General features: G+C 39.9%; 1 protein-coding gene across 1 annotated transcript; it reads left to right on the forward strand.

Moving 5' to 3' along the window:
• The first annotated feature begins 359 nt into the window (after positions 1–359).
• On the forward strand, positions 360–11,822 carry SALL4 (spalt like transcription factor 4). The gene is made up of 4 exons (XM_040331746.1): positions 360–618; positions 6,032–8,485; positions 8,879–9,171; positions 10,820–11,822. The coding sequence occupies exons 1-4, from the start codon at positions 546–548 to the stop codon at positions 11,240–11,242; spliced, it is 3,243 nt and encodes a 1,080-aa protein (XP_040187680.1). The 5' UTR covers positions 360–545; the 3' UTR covers positions 11,243–11,822.
• The last annotated feature ends 2,018 nt before the right edge of the window (positions 11,823–13,840 follow it).

A 13,840-nucleotide genomic window follows, 5' to 3' on the forward strand; every position in this document is an offset into this window, starting at 1 on the left:
TCAGAGGGCACTCTGTTAGATATAATAATATAATAATAAAAGATATAAGTAAAGTGTGAGTTGTGTACAGTCATAGATGGTGATTCATCTTATCCCCATTTCCTTTTTTTCCTCCATTCATTCAGACTTGCCTCTCTCTCCTCACTCACCATCCACCCATCTCTATTGTGTTTACTTGATATAAAAAAAAAGCCATTTCTGGGGGGTGGGGGAGGGGGTGGTGATCCTCTTAAAAAAAAAAGTTGATGTTTTGTTCCAGTTAGAAGCATGCTTAGTGGCCAGCAGACTACATTTCCCATCGTGCCTCACTCCCTCCCCCTCTCTCTGATCAATAGAGCTTATTTGAATAATCTGTGAGTTTTTTGGACTCAGGCCAATCAGCTGTCAGGACCTGATGATAAATCGCAATGCATTATTGATAATCATAATTCCAGCGACATGCGCATTTCCTCCACCTGAAGGGGTGGGGGGTGATCGGGCGACTCTTGGAATTTGGAGTGAAGAAGGGACATAATTGGGACTGTTTGGCTCCTGATGCACGGACCATGTCGAGGAGGAAGCAGGCGAAACCCCAGCACCTCAACTCCGAGGGTCAGCAACAGCTACTAGAGGCGTGCGGTGAGTACAGGGGACCCCCCACTTCTAGGTCAGGGACCCCTCCACCCTGGAGGATGACCATACGGGACAACATGGCTCGGACCGGACGGGGATTACCTGCCGGGGCACCGTGCATCTCTTCTCTGCAACAAAGTTACAAGTTTTATGGAGAGTGAGAGAGAGAGAGAGAGTGATCGGGGATCCGGGGATCGCCGTGTGTCCCGCACCGGGGAACCGCTACCGACTCCACCTGTACGGAGACCCCCATAGGCGATTGCCTGGACCCCTTCCCATCCCATGCCATGTGATCCCATATAGTGAGCATGGATGGGACCCGGATCCTATCTATGGAGCCCCCTCCATCGCCTCCTATCTATCATCACTTTCATTAGTACAGGCTTTTTATTAATTAAACATCCTCACAATTAATAAAAAATAAAAAATAAATATATATATATATATATTTTAATGTTGTAAACTTTTTATTTTTTATTTTGTTCCTTGTGATTTTTTTTATTTATATTTATTTTTTTACACAATTAAAATAATATATATATATATATATATATATATATATATATATATATATATAGTAAATTCAAATAATCTATTACAATAGTAAAAAAAATGTAATATATGTATATAATTTATTAAAAAAAAAAGTTAAGTTACTATGATTTGTAATAGATTTGAATTTACTAATATATATATATATAATAAAAAATATTCAAATATATAATTAATTATATACTATTTTTTTTATATATATATATATATATATATATATATATATATATATATATATATATACTATAATTGTATAGATTTAAATAAAAGTGTGAGATAGATATCTATCTTACTTTTATTAAAATCTATACAATTATAGTAACAAGTGTGTGTATATATGTATGTGTGTGTGTGTGTGTGTGTGTATGTATGTATGTATGTATGTATATATATATATATATATATATATATATATATATATATATATATATATATATATATATATATATATATATATATATATATATATATATATATATACTTTAGTTCCAAATGTATAGCACTATCAAATATAACTTTTTAGTGTATATACATCCCCCTTCTGTAGAAATGTAGTTCTATCCTGTGCAGAAACCTAAGTTTTTATTTGAGAAGTATCTTTTTTATACTTGTAGACTTTCTAAAGTGCATACATGTTTCCTTATCTCCAGATTGTGTTTAAGGGTCAGTTACTATTAACTCTCCAGAAAACTGGCTGGCCAGGAGGTCATAAATGCCAGATTTTTTTTTTTTTAATGCACGCCTGTTTTTTTCTTTTCCCCCCTTTGTGCATATGGTTGGGGGGTGGAGGTGCTGTTTGCACATGTAAATCTTTCTTGCACACTGCTGGGGTCCCACCCTCTAATAGCAGTATAATCAAGTATTCTATGGCCAACAATTCTTCCCTGCAGACCCCACTCAGGAAAGCTGTGTAAAGCTTCTGCTGGTTTTTTGAGGCTACTAATGTGAGTTCTGAAGACTTTTTTTATTTTATTTTTCCTTTTATCTTTTTCTTTTTGGCTTTACTTTTTTGATATGAGCTATAGGAAGAACTTCTTTTTTTTTTTTCTTTTCTATTTCTATGTTCAGGTTGTAGATGAATATGTTGGTGGTGCTGCTGCTGACTACTGAATTGTAAGCTCTCATTTCCTCTCTTGTACTCTGGCGCCACCTTCAGGGCGACTTGCTGAATAGCTGCAGGTAGCTTGTACTGTGCTTTTATTGTATGCCTCCAGTAGATTTGTACTGATCTAGTCCACCTGAAAGAGTATACGGTTTCCCATTTTCTGCCCTCCCCCTTTTTTCTTTTTTCTCTCTATACTAATTTGCATTTCCATCTTGGACCCTCCTGCGAGAACAATGCAATCTTATTTTCTCTTTTGAGCAGTTCTGGTGAGCAATTAACAGGTCAGGAAATCGGTAGGGGGTATGCAGGGTACAATAGTACATATTATGCATTAGCATTTTAACAAAGGAAGGTCAGAAGTGGCTTTTTATAATCCAGTATTGGGCTAGTGTGATGGCTGGGAGTGCTTAGCTGTAAATTCTTTGTACTTTTAGTTGTTTTTTTGTATACATATACAGTCTAGTTTTTGTATTCTTAAAACATGGGGAAAAGTTATCTTTCACTTCTTCTGGTGGCCATTGTTTTGTTGTCTTTAGGGCAGCAGTGGCCAACAGAAGTAGTAACTTTTTTTTATATATATGTGGCCATTGTAGTATCAATAATATTACTTTTTTGATAGCAGCAGTAATAAAACAATGGATAGAGTGAGAGAACTCTATCTTTCTATTTTATAGAAAAAGTAAAGTTGATACAAAATATTCTTTCACTTCTGGTGTCCCTTTCTTTTTTTTCTTTCTATCATTGCCTTTAGGAAAGCAGTAATAAAACAATGGCCACCAGAAAAGGAGAATTCTGTTTAAAATCTGTTGGTTTTAGGCCAATGTGGTCAGTTGTTTTTTTTTTGTCACCGCCATCATCCTCCTGATCTATAGATGTATACAGACCAAACATTTCACAGCAGGAGTTGGAGATCTGCTGATAAGACACTTTTGTGAACAGATGGTACAGCAGAAGTGTGCAGTTCTTGCTTGAGAAATGGTATTGGGGTGCCCCCGCTGTACCAGTTTTGGTGCCAACAGACCTACAACTTGATGAAGTGGCAGGAACTTGAGGTTGAATCCGGTATATTTTTTTTCTTTTCGACCTTTAAAGGTCTTAAATGGTCTGTGTTGAGTGTGGGCTATGCATGGGCATATGCCATTTTAAAGTATTGGTTCCCTGTATGTAGAGTGCTTGGTGTCCAAGGAAGTTGGGTATTGATATTTGGGGTAGGGCAAGCTTTTTTGTGGAAACCAAATCCTTTCTTTTGCGCCGTCGTCCTCCAGTGTGTGGCGGTGACAAGGCTTGCTGCTGTAACCTTTGCCTCCTCCTGCCTTCTGTGGGTGGTAAGCTGATGTCAAGCTTACAATTAGGGCTCCTGCAATTGACCTTGGCAGCAGGGTTTGTCTTAAACACAGTGTTAGTGTGAGGGGCAGATTGTGACTGCTTTGTTTATGGTCCCCGAACTTGCTGGTGGTGGTTGACTTTGGAAGGATTCTGTTATTTCCTTGTAAGGTCAGAATTTTTTTTTTTTTCTACATTTTACTTGCAGCTGACCGCCATATATAGAAACGCCTCTTTCCACATTCTCTGCCCTCATGGATTATTATTTATTTATTATTCAGGATTTATATAGCACCAACATCTTGCATAGATGTTTGAGTAATTTATTATTAATCATTATTATTAATGATGGATTAGTCAGTTAATCACCTATGCAAGATGTTGGCACTTAATAATAATTATTATTATAATCTATATAGTGCCAACATCTTGCATAGGTGATTAACTGACTAATCTATTTATTATTATTATTATTATTGATGGATTAGTCAGTTAATCACCTATGCAAGATGTTGGCACTATATAAAAAATTATATATACTTTTTTTTTTTTTTTTTTTTAAATACAGGATTCATATAGCACGAACATGTTGCATAAGTGTTTGACTAATCATTTATATAGCACCAACAGGTTGCATAAATGTTTTGGCTGATCCATATGAACACCTTTTTATCTATAGTTGCCAAACACACAATATCTCCCAAAAGCCGCCAATGAACAAGCCTTGGCAGTTTTAGACTTTGTGGCTCTGTTATTATTGGCCTACAATGGCTTAAATTCAGTAAACACATTAGCATAAATAACAATAGCATTGGATTTAAAAAAAAAAAAAATTCTCTCCCAAAATCCATTTGGTGGTGATTTTAATCTAAACCCCCCTGCTGACTTCACTGCATTCTTCTAACTTATTGGATAACTAGATGCTGAGAGATAACATTCCACAAATTCGGGGGTGGAGAGATGGAAAAACAGTTGAACTTTCTGGTTCTTTGCTTTTATCATTAATGAAAAGGCCAACCCAACCCACCCCCCCATCCCCCGTTATTTAATCATAGGCTATAGTTTTCATTCTGCTGTGTAGCCAAACGTTACTGCTCAGAGTCAAACAATAGCCTTAAATAACATGCATTTATTTCTGTACTACAATAGTTAGTAGAGTTTATGGTGTGTGTGTGTGTGTGTGTGTGTGTGTGTGTGAGGAGGGGGGGGGGTGTCTTGTATTGAAAATTATTATATATTTTTTTTCATATAAACCATAAATTAAATATAATATTGAAAATTAACTTCTAAAATCTATATCTTTCTATTTAAATTATAAATATTTTTGAATGTTTATATTATATCCAATTTATGTTTAGTGGGTGGTTTATAAAATCTATATTTTCAATATAACACCCCATATAACACCCCCCAACATACATTGGATTAAATAATTATAACTATTAAAATTAATACAAAATATATAACTATATATATATATATATATATATATATATATATATATATATATATATATATATATATATATATATATATATATATATATATATATATATATATATATATCTCATAAAAAAAAATTTTTTTTTATATCTGTGTATGGTTTCTCTGTGTGTGTGTGTGTGTGTGTGTGTGTGTGTGTGTGTATTTTATGTTTTGTGTGTGTGTGTATACACACACTATATTCTGTTCTTGTCAGAATACAGCTGTTTAAAAGCTTTGAGTAGTTGGACCAATTAAATCTGATTGGCTATCCTTTCTGCAAATAATTAAGCCTCTCAAAAAAAAAAAAAAAAAAAAAATTATATTTTTTTTTTTTTTTGTGCACCCCTTTCATGCAGAGTTGTAGATGATGAAGCCATTACATTTTCCTGTAATTACAGTAAAACCTTGGTTTGAGAGTGTTTTGTAAGACAAGCAAAATTGTTTAATTTTGACTTGCTATACAAGCGTTGTCATCTCACAACCGAGTACAAAAGAGAAGAGAGGCGCCTCTAAGTGTAGCAATATGGTTGCATTTAATGAAGGTACAACATATTGCTACACTTGGGCGCCTCTCTTCTCTTCTCTTTTTTTTTTTTTTTTTTTTATACTCTGGAGCTCCTGCTGCATTTTGCTTTTAATCCCCCTTGTGGAGACTTCCATTTGTGGATGTACATTTTATGGTTGCACAACCTATTGCATTGCTATAATCTTCTATTATATGGACTATAAACCGAAGGACTTATGAATAAATGGTTGTGGAATGAATCATTTGAGTTTCCATTCTTTCTTATGAGGAAATTTGCTTTGGTATACAACTGCTTTGTATTACAAGCATGTTTCTGGAATGAATTATGCTTGCAATCCAGTGCTTTACTGTGTGTGGTTTGTTTTTCATTTTATTTTATCTATTCTGTGCTTTGCCTAATCTTTACTCCTTTTTTTCTCTTCTTGCAGTTAAGCCGCAAGATTCAAGTGATGATGTAGACGGTGAAAAAAGCGTGAAGCGATGTAGGATGGACGAGACGCACGTCTGCGACAAGTGCTGTGAAGAGTTTTTCGAACAATCCGAGTTCATTGAGCATAAGAAAAATTGCACTAAAAATTCACCTGTCTTTATGAATGAGTGTGAAGGAGAAGGGCGCTCAGAGATCTACCCAGGGCCTACCCCCAAGAGTACAGGACAGGAGGGATCTGAAAACCAAGGGGTGAAGGACGCTCTAGTAAAGGACATTCTAGCAAAGGGCTCCGCTCCTACTGCTGAAAGGATGGAGGGGGAATCGAATTTTGCTAATAAAACCGTCCCTCAAGCGGCTCCTAAGGTTAATGGATTTGGCTTCTTGCCTAAAACCAATCTCTCCAACACTAATGTGACTTTACAAACTATCAATAGTACTAAAGCGGCTGTTAATCAACTTGTATCGGACGGACCCAGTGCTCCAGCAAACAATACCAACGTCATCCCAATGATCCTTGAACAACTAGTGTGCTTACAACAGCAGCAGCTACAACAGATTCAGCTTACTGAGCAGATCCGTATTCAGATTGCCATGATGACTCCTAATTCCCTGCATCCGTCTCTAGCTGCTGCTACAGATCCACTGAAGGCCCTGGGCGCTCATCTATCGCAGCAGCTCTCTGCTGCTGTTGCTCTGATTGGACAGAAAGCTGGGACGCAAAACCTTACACTCGAGTCGCTTAAGCAGTCAAAGCTACCTCACGTCACACTGTCCATTCCGACTTCCGGCTCTATGCCGCTTCACTTTTCCAACCCAATGTTAAAATCGGAGGTGAATAGGGTTATGCCGGCTTCTGTGGCCAGGTATCCAAACCCTGTCCTATCTCACGCTCCCGGGACTGTAATCTTCCAGAATCCACTTAATATCATTGACCCTACTAAGAAATTAAAAAGCAAATTCCCCGGTACTCCGATCCCCGAAACTAAACCTACCGAGGACCAATTCTTTAGGCATAAGTGTAAATTCTGCGGTAAGGTGTTTGGCAACGACAGCGCCCTGCAAATACATTTGCGCTCGCATACCGGCGAAAGGCCATACAAGTGCAACATCTGTGGAAACCGGTTTACAACGAAGGGTAACTTGAAGGTTCATTTCCAGAGACATAGAGATAAGTATCCGCATATACGAATGAATCCCTATCCTGTACCAGAACATCTGGATAACGTTCCTACTACAAGTGGAATTCCATATGGCATGTCCGTTCCAATGGACGAGTCGAATGTCTTTGCGGATACAAAGCCTGTGTTGCCCAGTCTTCCCAATCCAGGACTAACTATACCAAATGTTGCCAGTATAGGTGACTCGGGATCGGCCTTCCCACTCAACTTGCAGTCCAAGCTGTCGCCGGGCAGTGAAGGCGAGTCCGTGTCCTCTGGAGCGGTTGGCCACGAATCCAGCACTGATCAAAGTCTAAGCTCTCCTCCTGTTAATGGATCCAGCGAGCAAAGCTCAGAAACGAGCAAGCTACAGCAACTGGTAGAAAACATTGATAAGACTGGTTCAGATCACAACGAGTGCTTGATTTGTCATAGAGTACTGAGTTGCCCTAGCTCGCTGAAAATGCACTACCGCACCCACACCGGGGAACGGCCTTTCAAGTGCAAAATCTGCGGGAGAGCGTTCTCCACTAAAAGCAACCTTAAAACTCACTATGGTATCCATCGTGCAAACACTCCTCAAAAGATGCATTCCTGCCCCATCTGTCAAAAGAAATTTACCAATGCAGTGGTCTTGCAGCAACATATCAGGATGCATATGGGTGGACAGATTTCAAATACACCTTTACCAGAAGATGCATGTGACGATGGAGACCTTGATCCTTTGGTGATTGACGAGGACAAGAACGGAGATTTGAACAGTTTAACCGATGAAAATGTTGATGACATTGACATGGAGGAAGACCCTGAACTTGGAGATGTTCCTTTAGGTTCTAAGCCTCCAACCCCGCAGAGTGATGGTCAGGTGGAATCCCCAAGCATGCCGCTCTCTGAGCTTTCATCTCAGGACAATCCGATTTCTATGCCTCCTGGACTCTGCTTGCTAAGGCAAAACAGTATTAAATCAAGTGAGACCGGGTCATCATTGGAAAGTGATGTCTTGACTAACGATTCCTCTTCAGTTGGGGATCCAGAATACCAAAATGGTAAGAGTCCAACACAGTCTGAACTGAGGACTCTTTCGCCAACCAACAGCCAAGATGATAGTCTTCCATCCAAGTCCCCACCTCCTTACAACGGTCACGATGTAATGGGTGTGCCGAACAAGGCAGAGCCGTGTGAAAACGGCTCTGTTGATCCTGATGATGATGATGGGGCTCTAGATCTAACAAATGGAAATCTAGTACGCAAAATTAAAGAAGAACCGGGCCTTCTTCCCAATGGAGGAGACTTAAGTAAGTAAAAGTGATAAGTTTGTCTGTTTTTTGTTTTTTTCCATACTTGCTTACCTTGTTTGGTATTCGTGTTATAATTTTAGAAAGATACATTACTCAAGAACTTTAATGCTAGGCCTGGAAGACTGCCGCAGTAAGCAGGGGAAAAAACTTTATGTAGAGCAATAACAACCATTCTGTGGCTTTGGCGCAGTTCTGGTCAATCCAAAATGATGTGTGCTTTGCATGGAAAAATTTAACATGGCATGGGGTGTGTTTTTTTTTTTTTTTTTTTTTTTTTTTTTTTTTTTTTAGCCCACTGAATATGCCTGAAACTCTAATATGTAAGGAAATACAATTCTAAATCGGATTTTTTTTTTTTTCTTCTTTTTTTTATTTTTTCTTTCTCCCTAGACAGGAGTCCAAACGTGTACATTGGTCCTCCACCCACACTAATCAAAGTGGAAATGCCAGGAGATCGTCTTTTGGGCCCCACACATTTCATCTGTCCACCAAATCTTTCCCCCGGTTTATCGCCCCTCAGTGTCCCTCCTCGCCGCACAGCAAAGCAACATCTCTGCCTAACATGTACCAAGAACTTTTCCTCGGCTAGCGCTTTACAGATCCACGAAAGAACTCATACCGGCGAAAAACCTTTTGCGTGCACGATATGTGGACGAGCTTTCACAACAAAAGGAAACCTCAAAGTAAGCTGCTTTAACCAACTTCTGTTCCCACTGTCTAGTTTTGGGTGGTTTTTATATATATATTTTTTTTAAAAATACCCTGACTTGCATGTATCTATTCAAAACCTTCTGCTTATTTCTATCTTCAAAGAGTGGTGAGAGGATGTCATTCCTGTGCATTCTTATTGCAGTCTGTGTGTAGTTTACTTTAACAAAAAGGTCATTGACGCTTAGATGCCCATTCCAAACTCAACTGTGTCCGGTCTCACTCTTTAATTTTCAAGTTTGGTCTTATAATCTAGGAATAGGTGCACATTCTTTAGATCTCTGCTAGAGCAGTGGTCATCAACCCTGCCCTCAGGGCCCACTAACAGGCCAGGTTTTATGTATTACCTTGGGGAGATGCATACTAGAATACTGCAATCACTGTGCAGCAAAATCGCCTGTGATGTGTTTCGGTTATCTTGCAAACCTGGCTGGTTAGTGGGCCCTGAAGACGGGGTTGATGACCACTGCTCTTCTATATTGATGTGATTTGGATTGGGCGTTTCCTGCGGTGTAGCCCCCTTCCTTGCTTCAAAGTAGTACCGGCAGTAGTAGTCGCCTGGCAAAGTTGCACGACCTTTCAGGCAGCAGTAGTGTGAACCGAGCCTCAAGTGCAATTAACCCTCCTATCCCCTTTCCAGCCAAGGAAGCTGCCATCTTGGCTTCTGTTTGACCTGCAACTGCCATGGTGCTGCACATGTGATGAGTTTGACTCCAGCATTTTAGTAGTTTGATTGAGAGCACAAGCAAATGTGGACAGTTAGGGCTCTTTCACACTAGCGGACCGTTCGTCCGCTCATTACAAGTCCGTTACGGACTTGTAATGAATCCCTATGGGATCGCGTCCGTTAGCGGATGGAGCATCCGCTAGCGTCCGCGTCAGTCGGGATCCGGTTTTCCGAACGAAAGAAACCCTATTTTTCTTCCGTTCGGCGGAACGGACCGGATGCAGACGGACATAGGGGAGAGCAGAGACAGGGCGGTCTCTGCACTGTGTGCGGGGACCGCCCTATCCGCCGACAGCTCAGCGGGAATCCCCACTGAGCTTTGGCGGACCCAGAAACGACCCGCTTGTGTGAAAGAGCCCTTGGCATTTCTTTTATGTTAAAGTGACTGGGTTTAGTTCTGCAAAAAAACAGGCCTTGTTGGTTTTGCTCATTTTAAAACCTGGAGCCCAGGTCCCAGGTTACACTGGGCTGTGGGAATGAAGCCATGCGAGTTCAGCTGAACTCGCATGATTTCACTCTCACCTGGCAGTCCCGATTTCGGCCGCGATTAGCCGCGAAGATGCGGCATAGCACCAATTGGGACAGTCAAATTGCACCAGTGTGAACCTGGGCGGAAGGAGTTGTTGTTTAAAGAGAACCTGTTGCTTTGCCTTTGGAAGTCAAACTTGTGACCTCTCCCACAGTATTGCCCTTTCCCTTGCATCTTTGCTGTTGGCACCCTCAGGCAGGATTTCAAAAACTTGGCTCCAATTGCTTACTGTGGGTTTACTGAAGTCCAATGTCTTGTAGTAGTTGGGCCTGGCTCTTTTTTACATCTTCTGTAAATATAGTTGATTTAAACAGCCTTTGATTTTTTTTTTTTTTTATTAAAATATTTTCTTTTTCTCCCTGTGTAGGTCCATGTGGGAACTCACATGTGGAATAACGCTGCTCGCCGCGGACGGAGACTTTCTGTGGATAACCAAATAACTGCCTTGCCAAATGACAGTAAAAAAGTGCCTGAGATCTTTCCGAAGTTTTTCGTCCCCCCTGCGGTCAACATTGATGCTACTGTTTGGAACCAGTATGCCGCCGCTTTTAGTAGCGGCTTGGCCTTAAAGACTAACGAGATCTCAGTCATCCAGAGTGGTGGCATTCCTACATTGCCTGTCAGTAATGGAGGTCCTTCCATCCTCACCACAGCTACTGTCTCTAACCTGGACATCAGCCAGGCGAGTGCAAGTCAGACTATAGCCGAGAGGCAAGAAAAAAGTGCGGAAAGTGTGCCGAAACACCAATTCGCACACTTTATGGAGGAAAAAAATATAGCTGTGAAATGATCTACGTGATAGCAGCCAAAAGTGCGTAAGCGGACACTTGGGGAAAAAAAAAACAATAGGTGGCTGGAATTTCCTGCACCCTTTATTTTTTATTTTTTGGGACTTTTTTTTGGTGGGTTTATTTTCAGAGCGGCCATGAATACAACCCAAGATTGCCTCCTGGCACCAGAACGGACAAAAAAAAAAAATTGCACCTCAGATGCTGCGAATATTGCAAGGCTGACGTGTGGATGGTGTTATTTCCAAAGGTCAAAAAATGTTTACCTTTTTACAAACCAATTTCAAGCAGTTTTGTGTTTTTTGCATTACGAACTTTAAAATGTGAGAACAGTCCTTCTGCCTATGTCTGGATTTTCAACAAACAACTTTAAGTTAAAAAAAAAAAAAAAAAAAAAAAATGCGGGTACATATCTTGGAATCTGCCATCCTTTTTTTATTTAGCAGTAGATTTCAGAAATTTTGAATTGAAAACGTGAGTTTGCTTTACAGACAATGCTGTTTGGTGACTGCGGCCATCCCCCGTGGTGGCTGCACGTTCTCAACGTATGTGCCCTTCCTTTTTTTTTTTTTTTTTTTTTTTTTTTTTATGTGGTAGCTGTCTGGGAAGAGTCGTAGGACTTGGAACATATATTTATCACAATGTTTAAAAAAAAAAAAAAAAAAGGCAGTTGCGACAATTGCTCCTCCAATCGGCTTTAAATGTTCTTTATTTTTTTTACAGTGAGCAGTATTATGTTTAGTCTACTTTTACAGGTGACCAGTAGTCGTTTGTGTTTTACGGTTGCTGTAAGAGTTGTTTAAGTTATCTACCTCATTATTTTATTTCCTCCCTCTTGTTTAAATTCTGCTACTAAAAACTAAAAACTAACTGGTACTGGAAACACTCCAAGCACTGAAACTAGTTTCATGTTAGTTGGGTTACAAATCTTCCTCTTCAACTACTGTGTGGGGAAACTTTAATATTATTTTTTTTTTGTTAATGTTTGGAGACCTGTGACAAGGATATCGGATTTTTTTTTTTTTTTCTTTTGCTTTCTGAAAGGCCAAAAATACCTGCGCAGAGTACCAAAAAAAATATCTATTGCACCTAGCTTGTCGCTTAAAAATCATTGCCATTTTGTGCCTTTCTCAATGGACTAGTAACACTTTTTTGAACATGATAGTTCCTGTTTACATTGTAAAGTTTAATGTTGCAAAGGCATTCCAGTGCCAAGATTCTGCAATGTGAATGTATGCCTTTTTAGGAATACGTAGTGTTTTTCGACATCTACTGAATGTATTACTTTATTGGTTCCTCTTTTTTTTGTTTTTGTCCTTCTTGAAAATAAATTTTGGGATGGCTTTTTCTCAGTGCACTGTCTATTAATGACTATGGATAACAATAAGTCTTGGTTTATGTTGCCTTACAGCAGTCCCATTGTGCCTCTGGGAGTAATTGTAACTGCAAGCCTTGCAATGCCTCATGGGAAATGTAGTTCCACAACTGGAGGGCCCCAGGTTGCCTTTCCCTGCCTTGCAGCATGTAATGTCTTCAATGACAATGTAACTAAAATGTGTTTATCTTTTTATTTAAAAAAAAAAATAAAATTCTAGTTACATTGGGCCAGATTCAGAAAGCCGCGCGCAAAAGTTGCGGCGGCATAACTTTTCTTATTTACGTTAAGCCGCCGCAACTTAACACGCAAGTGCTGTATTCACAAAGCACTTGCGTGCTAAGTTGCGGCGGCGTAGCATAAATTGGGCAGCCTAATTCAAAATAGGCGGGTAGGGGGGCGTCTTCTATTTAAATTAGGCGCGTTCATGCGACCGAACATACTGCGCATGCGCCGGCCTTGGAAAAATCCCATTGCGCATGCTCCGAATTATGACGGTGTTTTCGACGTGAACGTAATCGACGTAAATCCCCATTCACGGACGAGTTACGCAAACGACGTAAACATTTTCAAATTTCCCGCGGTCACGACGTCCATACTTAACATAGGATGCGCCTGCTTTGGGCAGCTTTATCTTTACGCCGGGGAAAACCCTTACGTAAACGGCGTAAAGTGACTGCGTCGGGCCCGCGTATGTTGGCGTATCTTGCTGATTTACATATTCTCTGCGTAAATCAGTGAGAACTCCCCCAGCGGCCATTTTAAAATTGCAGTTAAGATCCGACGGTGTAATACAATTACGCCTGTCAGATCTTTGCTGCAAACCGGCTTATCTTGTTTTCTGCATACAAAAAAAAACAGATAAGCCGGCGCATCCCTGATACGCTGGCATAACTCTTTCTGAATCTGGCCCCATTGTCATTAAAGACATTACATGCTGAAAGGCAACCTGGGACCCTCCAGTTGTGGAACGACATTTCCCATGATGCTCACCTACACTGCAGTACATGAGCATCATGGGAAATGTAGTTTCCAAACATCTGGGGTGCCAAGGTTCGCCACTGTACTATGGTAAGTGACATATTTTTTTAGAAAAAATAAATAAAAAAATGTCAATTACCATAGTACAGTGGCGAGCCTTGGCACCCCAGAGGTGTTGGCACTGCATTTCTCATGACGCTCATGTACTCTGCAGTGTAGCTGAGCATCGTGGGGAAATGTAGTT

This window comes from Rana temporaria, chromosome 12, assembly GCF_905171775.1.
Source record: "Rana temporaria chromosome 12, aRanTem1.1, whole genome shotgun sequence".
In the NCBI taxonomy this organism is placed as follows: Eukaryota; Metazoa; Chordata; class Amphibia; order Anura; family Ranidae; genus Rana; species Rana temporaria.